The sequence below is a fragment of the Odocoileus virginianus genome, chromosome 34 (assembly GCF_023699985.2).
Source record: "Odocoileus virginianus isolate 20LAN1187 ecotype Illinois chromosome 34, Ovbor_1.2, whole genome shotgun sequence".
Lineage (NCBI taxonomy): Eukaryota > Metazoa > Chordata > Mammalia > Artiodactyla > Cervidae > Odocoileus > Odocoileus virginianus.
The window spans coordinates 19607356-19619716 of record NC_069707.1 but is presented as its reverse complement, the minus strand read 5'-3'; the positions used below and the strand labels follow the sequence as shown (position 1 = coordinate 19619716).

General features: G+C 36.0%; 1 protein-coding gene across 4 annotated transcripts in view; it reads right to left on the bottom strand.

The window, feature by feature from the left end:
* SHPRH (SNF2 histone linker PHD RING helicase) overlaps positions 1–12361 on the bottom strand; it is a 94738-nt gene that overhangs the window by 17986 nt on the left and 64391 nt on the right. For all 4 annotated transcript variants that reach the window (XR_011485623.1, XM_070461458.1, XM_070461459.1 and 1 more), the window contains 2 exons: positions 1132–1224; positions 366–452 (listed from right to left, as the gene is read on the bottom strand). Coding sequence is in view for 3 of the 4 variants with exons in the window: in XM_070461458.1 (XP_070317559.1) it covers positions 366–452; positions 1132–1224 (180 nt within the window). In the remaining variant the exon portion in view is untranslated. The remainder of the gene's footprint in view (positions 1–365; positions 453–1131; positions 1225–12361) is intronic.

Below are 12361 nucleotides of genomic sequence, written 5' to 3'. Positions count from 1 at the left end.
AAGCACAATTTGACCATATGCAGTTCTGCCTAATGCAGTGTTTCTAGAAGTTAATTTTAGGGGCACGAGGCCTCTGTCCACTCAAAAGGTGTACTATAGGTCATCTTTTCCTATGTTAAAGAAACGGACCTCAAGTCATAAGATCTTTAAATATGGTTTGCTATGGGTATAACTGAATAGATGGAAAGTAAATGCAGTTTGTTTACTTTGCCTTTAAATGTTAATCTTACAGTCAATCAAGAACTCAAACTGTTTTTGTGGTTTATATGACACACGAAAATAAATGCAAGTAAGCTAGTTAAGAGCAGTTTCAGTTTGTAACTGAATTCACTCCAAAAAACACGAGTAAAATCTTCTTGACATACCTGAAATGTCTTAACACGACTGATCTGTGCAAATTCCATGTTGTTGTCAGTGAGAGCTTTTGAAATAATGTCTAATACATCTTGCCACTAAGAACACAGAAAACAGAAAACCAAATATTTACACATAGCTTTCATGTAAAAAAGATCTGGAAAGGGACTAAATCAAAATAAGCTTTATACCTCAGAATTAAGTAAACAAAAACAAAAACTTCAAGTGTAATACCATTAATATTATTTTCTATCCTGAAAGATATTTTAAATCATCGCTGGTTAAAGATAGGGTAAAAAAATGAGCATAAATCTTTAATAAATGAATTAAGATAAACATAAATAATAGAAAATAAATTATGCAATATATAAATAGATGTGGCTATTTATGTTTCAAAATTGAAAACTAGAAGTTCTACTCAATACCTTTTATTCAATAGGTTAATTTTCTTTTCCTTAACCAAGTACATTTGTGAAATGACTTTCAAGTTTATAGATTTCAATTTTAAAATAGTAATATAAGAAAACCCCTAAGTAAAATTAATATAAAAACATAAAATACAGCTATGGGAATTGCTTTGTGAAGCATCATCAAATTTCTCTAAAAATAATTCTATTCAATGGATACAGAAAAAAAAAATTTAACAAGGAAAAGTCAATCAGTAATTCTAAATCTCAATTACATCACGGCAAACATTAACAGTTAGTTAGTTCTCAGATATAAACTGATTAGAAACAGAAAGTCAGTCTGAGTTAAAACTGGGGATGTTGACTGTACCGTTGAGAAAACAAGAGCCTTAGCCCCTGGGTCTCTAAGCTGGATTCTCATCAGAGTTCTGACCACAGCTTCCACTTTTGTAGAATGGCTGCCCTTTGAACACAAAGAAGAAAACCCATTATTATTAAAAAAAATCCAGTTAACAATGGAATGGAAAGTCAATGTAAAACACTATCAAAACTGTATGATAGGTACGTATGTGTTTATTCTTTTTCATTTCATATTTGCTGGAAATTTTCTTTAGCTTCAAACTGCAGAAGTTACAGATTTATACCCCAAGAAAATCAAATATAAAAAGGCACCCCAGAAATTCATAAGACCCTAAGATAAGTTTTAGTTAAGTGGCTACATTTTGCAATTACAAAACTTTGTTATTTTAGATAAGAAGAATATATATTAAAAAACACTTGTCACTTTAGATAGTATGGCACTGAAATTGTTCAGAATATAATGAATCAAAACTCTAACATAAGCAAATAGTAAAAGAACCTAACCCACAAAAAATCCTTTCTTTTAAGGGCATTACGAAGGACAATGACAGAGGTACAAATGATGTCCACTTGGACAGAGGCAGATTTATACAAAGCTAGATAAACACTTAAAAGCTGCTTTTTGTACTCTGTATAACCGTTTTTAAGATAAAGGAATAAGAAAATGAAGAAATAAAGCAAGTGTTTTTGAAGCCTTCATTGGAAAAGTTTTCCTCCTAGAATGCTGTGGGAGACTGTATGACATGGAGCTTAAGGGCATGAGATTTTGAGTGAGATAAATTGAAATTCAACTGCCAGTTCTGCAGCTCCTCAGTTATAAAGATTCTAACCTTTCTAAGCCTTAGCTTGTCAAGCAGGGATGATAATTATATCTATTTCCAAAGGCTGCTGTGATGGTTAAAGGAGAAAATGTGTACAAAGTGTCTGGCCCAATACTCTAAATAGTAGACACTTGGTAACCTTTCAGAGACATCGGATCACCCTACAAGTATAACCAAAAAGTAAAAATATTTCCATACTACTATTACCCTCACATCACACCCTCTTACTACTTTTACACTGAGATACTTAAAGGTAAAAAGAGAAACAAATAAGGAAGAAAGCTTTACTAAGTTTAAAGTCACCAACAAAGAATTAAGGAATATTTTAAAATTCTCATATTAAAGTCCTATATCTACATTTATTTCTCTGGATATGTAGACTTTCAATTATACTTGAAAGGTTAAAAAGTATAAGGGACCTATTTCAATCTAAAAATTATCTTAAATAAGAGCAAAACTATCTCAAATAAAAGAAAACAGGAAATTAGCATAAAGTGATCATTTTAGCAGTTAAGAAAGAAACTTCCATGTTCCCTGCAAGGTCTCTTTGTCAAAGATATTTTCAAGTGAAACACCAGGATAACTACAAACCCTTCTAAAATTAAGCTGCTTCTTACAAAAATTTCAAAAGAAAACAGAATAACCTTTTATAAGCAAAATTCCAACCTGGAGTGCTAACTCTGTGAAGGAAAAGGCTAGAGTTCAGTTCAGTTCAGCCGCTCAGTCGTGTCTGACTCTGTGACCCCATGAATCGCAGCACACCAGGCCTCCCTATCTATCACCAACTCCCAGAGCTTACTCAAACTCATGTCCATAGAGTCGGTGATGACATCCAACTCCTGCCTTCAACCTTTCCCAGCATCAGGGTCTTTTCACATGAGTCAGTTCTTCCCATCAGGTGGCCAAAATATTGGAGTTTCAGCTTCAGCATCAGTCCTTCCAATGAATATTCAGGACTGATTTCCTTTAGGACGGACTGATTGGATCTCCTTGCAGTCCAAGGGACTCTCAAGAGTCTTCTCCAACATCACAGTTCAAAAGCACCAATTCTTTGGTGCTCAGCTTTCTTTATAGTCCAACTGTCACATTTGCTTATTAATATACATTTACATTAATTTCATTCTTTTTTGTTCTTATAAACAATACTTCAGTGACTACACTTAGAGGATTGGGTACGTGTGCACAAATTTTTTGTTGGATAGGCACATCAAAGTGGAACTGTTGGTCAAAGGTTAAAAAAAAGTTTTTTAGATTATTTGGATTGTGGTGGATTCCCTATCACACTGACCCTAGAAATGCTAGAACTTTAAACTATTAGCAGTTAGATATGCCTGCTTCTTGGTACACTTGTTAAAGTTCAATTTTTTGCCAATATCCTAGGTAAAATGAGGAACCAAATTTTCGTTATCTGCATTTTCCTGAGAATGAGCTTGAACATCACTTGCTGGCCATTCAGAATTTCTCTTCTGTGAAATGTCTGTTCATATTCCTTGCCAATAAAAATAAACCAGTTTGTAGGACCACTCAAATACCGCACATGTTAAATTCATATTGTAAATATTTTCTTGTCTTTCTATATGTAGTTCACACTTAATTGTATTAAATGCAATAATGTTAGCAAAAGTGCTATATTATTACATTAGTTTCAGTAACTCATAAATGCTTGATGAATAGTATCTGGATTTATAAACTAGATGTTTTTTGACTTTATTAGGCTTTTCTCTTTTTGACATTTAAATCTGTCTTTCATAAGGGAAAGACGAGAGATTTTATTTGGAAAGGAACAGTCTCTTCCTTAATTAACTGCCCTGTGATGGTTCTATGTAGTATCATTTGGTATGATATCATACCTGAGTATAGAATACTTCTGTCATTTATCAGTTGATATACTGCTTGAAATCAAGGACTAAATGGCATTTACTTTTATATCTCTTAGAGCCTTGCATGGTCTTCCATAAATAGTATACACTCAACCAATTTACTTAATGTAAAAGAAAATTTAATATGTACTTTTAAAGTTCTCAATCCCAAACCTGAGTAAAACAATACAGATAAAATGAAAATAAAAGACGTTAGAATATAATTTAAAACTCTCAACATATTTTTTTATTCATTCAGAATGATCAACAAAAGGCAAATCAAACCTTGCGATTGATCTCTATCGCTTTCCCAGACGGACTCAGATAAGAACAGTCATGAAAGACAAGCAGATTTAATCTAAAACAAAGCAAGCTTGAGGAGGATTTTGGGTTAGTAATATGTAATGAAATCTGGGGAACTGGTCTTAAGAGACGTCACTGATTGGAGGGTGGTACCATTTCATTCAGGTTCATCAACTCTCATTTTTTTCACCTACCTACGAGCAGCGACAGGAGAGGTTAATAAAGTCGGCAAACCCTGTGCACTTTTAGTTCAAATCCTTAGGATCAGATATCCTTATTCTTAACTTTCTTTTCTCTTTGCTGCTTGTGCTTTTTCCCCCCCTTCCAAGTGAAAAGCAAAAGTCCCAACATAATACTGAAAAGACCATGGTTGGTCTAAGAACAGAGTCAATAAAAGTGATCAAAGAGATAGGGCACTTTCTTCTGTGTCATCCTTCTATCATTCAATCCCTCCAACAATTCAGGTAAGTTCACGTTTGATTACTTAAATCATTCAACAAAAATTTTCTGTGCACATAAGTGACAAGAACTACAGTAGGCACTGGATGTACAAAGATGAAGATACTCCCTTATCCCCAAATGCATACAGTCTAACGTTTGTTACAGAATATGGAGAAAAGCAAAGTCTTATACCGCTGGGCTGGCTTGGAAGTGACTTAAGTGAATGCTTTATTATACCAGCTTTAATAAGCATTATCCTCATTCTACTGTTCTTCTTAATGTTTCTTTTTATCTCATATACATAAATGAACTTTGGCTCAAATCTGCCAGTTTCTGAAGAGACTACACAATGTGGTCACTGCTACAGAAAAGAAACATTCACTTTGTTGAATAGATTGAAACAGGAAGAAGGTGACAGATTATATACAGGTTATATCTGTATAGGAGGCGATCACAGAAAAGGCAAAAAAGATATGGGAGAGGAAAAAGGGATGTCAATCTATCCCCGTGCAAGGTGTTAAGAGAGTATGAATATTCTCAAGACATGTAAACTGGTAGCCTTAATTCAACCCAGCTGATGTTTTAGCTATGTCAGTCAACACACAGCTGCAAAGTTAGGCTGGAATTAGGAGACTGCATAGGAATAGAAACCTCCCCAAACTACTAGATAATACCTTAATATCTGAGACTGATAAAGTTGCATTTAATTATAGCACCTCTGTCCTCTTCTATTGTTCTCGTCCCTTTCCTCATTCCTATCCTTTCTTGACAGTCTCCAGTTTTTCCAGATATATATCTGCCAACCCTGACTCTATGATTAATGCTCGGTTTTTCTTTGTTTCTGAAACATCAGTGACCACGGCCGAGCTTTGGAATAAAGACCCTTCATTTGTCCTCTGCCTCTCTTCACTGTATCTTTGTGGCCATTCTCTCTGAGACACAAGTTCTCTCTAAGGTCAACTAGGAACTATAAAAAGAGACATATGAAGTGCAACCATGCAGACCAAGCCAGTGCCTCTCCTGGTTTTCCTCTCATGAGGTAAGCAGCCAAGAGCATTATAATAGTTAATACCGAAGAAAAAGAATTTGGAATTTTCCTTTTTTACAACAGAAGGATCTTATAAAATGTTCTTTATGAAGATTTTTGCTCACCTGCTTATAATTTAATGAGCAAAACTAGACTAGATCTCAAAGCTACCTGCACAGGTCTTTCACTTTTCGGAAAATTAAATACAAAGTGAAAAGCTCCAGGTCATTGGGTCAAGGCAATGAAAAAACATAGTGCTCCATTAGCAATAAAGGTTAACAAAAAATTTCTCATGAAATCTGGCCTAGAAATTGTCTACTAGCATAACTAAAATCAGAAAGGTCATGTAGCTTCTTATCTATTGTAAGTAGGTATAATTAACTTTTTAAAAATCAGAGTTAAATTTGGCTGGAGTGTGCAGTTCTATACTCTCAGGCTCTTGTAAAATGCTGAAATCACAGACTCTATGTTAAAAGTTGTTAAATGTGTTAGAAGGATAGAAAACTCAGTTTTGTTTCTATCATATATGTAGGAGACTAAAAGAATTTTAACAACAAAGCAATCAAGTAATATTTAATTTAGACTTTGATCAACCCCTCTCCTCCAGAATGGGTCTAAATATTTTACCAATGCAACTTAAGAGAGAGGTACTGCTTTTTATTCCCTGAGGTCTTACTACTGGGGAAAGATGGTGCACTTTAGGGAAAATCCAGGAGTATGGTAGAGAAGACAGCGTGCAGATGGCTTCACACTGTTCCCTCCACATCTATGTCCTATCTGTTGAGACTCCTGACTTCAAGAAGGGAGAAGAGACATGGCATCTCCCAACTGGAGCGGCAAAATGCTACTTATACTTGATTCGTATAAACAAAAGAAAAATAGTGCTTTAAGACTACAAAGTTAGTACTGCTTTGTATTTTTTTCTTCAGTGACTTATACAATAAAAGTGGAAACTGTGGATTCTGAAGCAGAGCTTGGCAATCCATGACTGAACCCACAGTTCATTGCCTGTTACATCCCTTCTTCACTAGTCTTAGTCCTCCTTCCTTCGGCTCCTTTTATTTCCTCTGTTAAATCTGTCCAGGTGCCTCTCCCACACCTTTTTCTTCCTAGTATCTATGGATTCTCATGGTCAGGCTCAGCTCCACTGGCAGAATTAAAGGCTAAAGTGTCTGCTGTGTTCTGAAGAGCATCAGAAAAAAGTCAACACAATGGAGATGATGAATGTATTCAGTTTTCATCAAACATCACAGAAAATATTCATGCCTATAGATTCTACAGGCAGACCATACCCTTAAGAGATTTTATAGACACTATGAATTTACATATTATCTTTAACATACCTTCACACTATATTGTGTGCTTAGTCGCTCAGTCCTGTCTGACTCTTTGCGACCCCACAGACTGTAGCCCACCAGGCTCCTCTGTCCATGGGATTTCCCAGGCAAGGATACTGGAGTAGGTTGCCATTTCCTTCTCCAGAGGATCCTTCCAACCCAGGGACTGAACCCAGGTTTCCTGCATGGCAGGTGGGTTCTTTACTGTCTGAGCCGCCATATTAGTATATATATTCTACACATGTGAAATACACAGAAACTAATATATACAACACATGTCAAATGACGTCTCACAGTACGGAGGCCAATCACTTGTGGCTCTAAAGTGAAGGCAGAATGAAGTCATTTACAGAAGTGCAAAAACTGATTTGCCATTCACATGTTCATCATGTTAAAATTTCTTGATGCAGTTATAGCACAGTGGAAAAAAAAATCAAAGAATGAGGGTTACATGAATAATGATATCAGGTAAGGCTAGCTAAAAAAAAAAAGAGAACTTCTATTAGACTGGGGTACTTAAAAAGATTCTTCACTGAAAAGTGAAATTTAAATGATACAGGGTCAGGATTCTGCTCCTTTCTGCATGACTTCAATCACTCTGTTTGGTTCTGTAATGAAAAGTATTTATATAACAAAATGTGGATGTATAAATACTGTAATATAAAAATGATACTATCACAAAAACAGAAAGGAAAGGAATGAAGGAGCAATAGATGCATTAATTTCCTCCTATTTTAAAGTGAGGAGTCAGCGGATACTGTCTAAAGCTAGTACTTTAAGAAACAAAATTGATGTGTATTACTGAGAATCACAGAGGTGATCTTTGTAACTAAAAATAGAAATTGTTCACAGTGGCAAGTCAAAGTAGGATGGATGAAGGAGAACATTAGTTTTCACTGTGTACCATTCATTTTATTCTGAATTTATTTTAATCTTTTGTGTAACTTACTTCCACTAAAAAATAACATTATACTGATTTTTGACAGATGAATAAGGGTTTTAGGGGAATGGGTGGGAGACTTGTAATTCTGGGAACTTTTAAACTTATTCTATCAGTGATACAATTGGGATTGTGTTTATCAAAAGTGATAAACACTTCCCTGGTGGCTAAGATGGTAAAGAATCTGCCTGTAATGCAGGACATCCAGGTTTGATCCTGGGTTGGGAAGATCCCCTAGAGAAGGGAATGGCTACCTACTCCAATATTTTAGCCTGGTGAATTCCATGGACAGAGGAGCCTATAGTCAATGGGGTTGCAAAGAGTCAGACATGACTGAGCAACTAACACACATTTTATTACAAATGAACTGTTCTTCTGAATTATGTCATTACTCTAGTGTTGTGTAATACTGTACCTACAGTACCTCTCACTGCTTTGGTGTCAAATGGGTGCCTCGCCTGTTAGCAGTCACAGGAAAGGAGTGTCAGCCTTGTTAGAAATGGACAATCACAGCTGAAATGGAGCAGTTAGTATTTAAATCTTCCAGTTATTACTTGGATTAATTTTTTGCAATCTTTTAAACTTACTATAAGCGTCAAAGATCCTGAGATTAGAGCTTTTGTGAAGATTCATTTAACTGAAGAACATCACTTTTAAAAAGACAAATTTATACAATTTAGCTCCCTCACACCCCCAAAAGAACTATAATCTCTAATCAGTTATAACTAGGGCTATAATTTGGTAATAGGTCACAGATTTTTCTTTAGGTTTCCTTACTGGTTTGTAACTTCCAAATAACCTGAATGCTTCCTATTTTTAGGAAAACAGTATGGAGGAAGTCATTTCCTGTCTTGGGACTTTCTGACACTGCTTTTATTCTGGACTTCTCCTTTTAAAGTAGAGCTGACTCTTCCAATTTGCTTGTGCTGTCCATAGTAGTTCTAGTTGAGTAAGATCAGTTAACATTGTTTTATTTCTGTCTGCACCTGTTCACCATGCTAAAAACCCAAGTTGATAGTGATAGAAACAATTTAGTGCAGTTACACAGTTTATATATGATTGATCTCACAAATCAGGAATATTTTTCAAGTACATGCCTGGGAAAATGGTTGGGCTTTTCACATGTTTCTTCAATAAAGTTCAGTGGAAACTCCACCCAGGCAGCCTAGGTGGGAAATTTTACAAGTGCACTTAGCCACAAAAATATTATCCTGTTCTTTAAAGTATTTTGAATAATTATTTCAAAGAGATAAAAAGTTAGCAATTGCAAAAAAGTTAAGGTTTTAGGGGATATTATATGTAAATATAATAGATGGGGAAAACAATGGAAACAGAGACAGACTTTATATTCTTGGGCTCCAAAATCACTGCAGATGGTGGCTGCAGCCATGAAATTAAATGACGGTTGTTTCTTGGAAGAAAAGCTATGACAAACCTAGACAGCACATTAAAATGAAGAGACGTTACTTTGCCAACAAAGATCCATCTAGTCAAAGCTATGGTTTTTCCAGTAGTCATATAGGATGTTAGAGTTGGACTATAAAGAAAGCTGAGCACCAAAGAATTGATGCTTTTTAACTGTGGTGTTAGATAAGACTCTTGAGAGTCCGTTGGACTGCAAGGAGATCCAACAAGTCAATTGTAAAGGAAATCAGTCCTGAATATTCATTGGAAGGACTGATGCTGAAGCTGAAGCTCCAATATTTTGGCCACCTAAAACAAAGAGCTGACTCATTGGAAAAGACCCTGATGCCAGGAAAGACTGAAGGCAGGAGGAGAAGGGGACACAGAGGATGAGATGGTTGAATGGCATCACTGACTCAATGTACATGAGTTTGAGCAAGCTCATGAGAAGCCTGGGGTGCTGGAGTTCATGGGGTTACAAAGAGTCAGACATGACTGAGCAACTGACCACCACCAACAAGATAATATCAAGTATCTTATACAAGAATACTTAGAGGAGCATATTTAAATATAACCACTTGTGGGTTATACTTACCAAATTATTTTATGTCAACTTTAAACTCAGTCAGAATTTTACAATCATTTTTATTCCACCTAGATATTTTAATTATAGTTAGAAAGTACAAGACAGACTTTACAAGTCACCTTCAAGTCAATTGAATAAAAACTGAAAAGAAAAGAAACAATATGATCCTACACACAGTATAGTTTGACAAATGGTATTGCTAGGTTTCTCTGAGTTTTAATGTAGAAATATATTTTTCTTTTTCTCTACAAAAAGGTTGTATAAACTCTTTACTAGCTATAGATTTGCTTGTTAAGACTGCAGATTCCTGGACCAGATCCAAGATCTAACAAGTTAGAAGTTACAGGAATGCACCTGAAAATAAACTTTAATTTAAAAAACAGAGCACTTGATTACTAGGCACTCAAGTTTCAGAAACTGAAGTGCTGTGTGTGTAGCGGGTGCTGTTTTGCTGTGGCTATATCCATGTATTCTCTCTTGGATAGAAACTTCTTATGACATAAGAATCTTGTTCATTACAGGGTCAGGGTTTCCAATGACAAAAATGCTTTGTACGAAAGGGAGCCAAACTGAGGACACAGGGAACAGGTCACGTGGGGCCTGTGTTCTGCCCGGAGGCCTACTTCACCCTCTAAAACGCCTGGCAGTTGTCAGAACTCGCAGGGGGAATTTTGTTTACTTTGCGAAATACCCAGGAGGTTCCAAGGGTCATTTAGGAATACTGTGACACTGCTGTTAGGGTAGAGACAGTCTTTAACTTATATGCATACCCTAATTCACTAATGAATACTATATTCATTTTATTTAAGTGGTCAATCAACAGGATTCCTTACACTGGGAAATACCAGTAGAAAAAAAAAAGTCTTATATTATTTAATTCTATTTTTATGTTCTCCAAATATCCTTTACCAGAGATCAGCTAGATGATTAAGCACCATGTATGAAATTACATTGTTTGCTGTGTCTGAGTGTCTTGACATGAATGCTTAGAGTGAAGTGAAAGTTTCAGATAAAAACATTTAATGAAATAAATTTCAAAACAATGCCTTCAGTATTTATATAGAGCCATCTTTATATCCCTCAACTCTAAGACAGATGACGTGATCAATTAAGTGGGACAGTCTCAGAGAGTCAGAGTGCAGTGCAAGTCTGAGAAAATAAGCAGATGCTTCAAGAACGTGGCAGAAATATGACAGAAAAGGACACAGGCGGCAGAAATGGCAGACAGAAATAGTGACAGAAAACAAAAAGTAAATGCAGAGACAAGCAATGTGAGAATTGTGGAAAGTGATAACACTTGCTTGCACAGTAAGTATAATATTCAGTCATGTATTTAATAAAAAGGAAACATAAGTATATGTACATCTGAAAGGTAAGAGAATTGAACTTTGATAGATTCTGTATTCTTTTTGGAAAAAAAAATATTTATTTTAATTGGAGGATATTTACTTTACAATATTGTGATGGTTTTTGCCATACATCAGCGTGAATTAGCCACAGGTATACATGTGTCCCCCCCATGCTGAACCCCTCTCCCACCTCCCTCTCCACCCTATCCCCATTGGTGGTCCCAGAGCACCCACTTTGGGTGTCTTGCTTCATGGACTGAACTTACACTGGTTATCTATTTTATATATGGTAATGTAAACAGGTTCCAATGCTATAAGATTTTTTTTTGGTAGATCCTTCAATTAATTCATGTGTTCATCAATACCCACAAAAGACAGGAAAAAGAGCATAATAAACAGTATTTGTACACTGATACTCCTGTCCCAGTAGGACAGCATATGCAACTGTCCTGCTCTTTCTCCTAGGTGTCTAGGAAAGCTGCCATAAGATGAACAGGTGTTTGGGTTTGATGGACTCAGTTTCAGAGATGGTGCTGTTTACTGGTAGCCAGGGCAATCACTTCCTAAACCTTACTGCATGAAGTCTGACACAGCAGTTCCTTGTTATGCTTGTTCCCTGCACTGCCATGAATGTGTTCACTGAAGGGTCAGCAGCCCTTCTTAGCCACGCATGCCATCTGTGGACCCTGGGATGCCTGAGGCCAGAGAAGAAGAGAGAGGGAAAGCAAAAAGACTTTTTATGTAAAGGAAAGGAAAGGAAAGAAAAAACTGTAAGAGAAGAAAGGAGTGGGGGGAACTGAAAAAGAAAGCACTTCTCTGTGTGGTCAACAGGCTAAAGTACAATCAACTCCAGATACTATATACCATCCACTTGGGCCACTTATTCAACATTCAAATCTCATTGCTTCAGCTTCTGCCACCACACCTGAGTTACCCATTTTTATAGTCACATCTGGAGTACTGAATACCTATCTTCTTTGAAAAGGACTAACACAAGTATCACATTATATCGCTCATATGTGGGATCTAAAAAATTGGTATAAATGAACTTATTTACAAAACAGAAACTGAGTCACAATAGTAGGAAATAAACTTATGGTTGCCAGGGGGAGTGATAAATTGGGAGATTGGTATTGACATATGTACACTACTCTATGTGAAACAGACAACTAA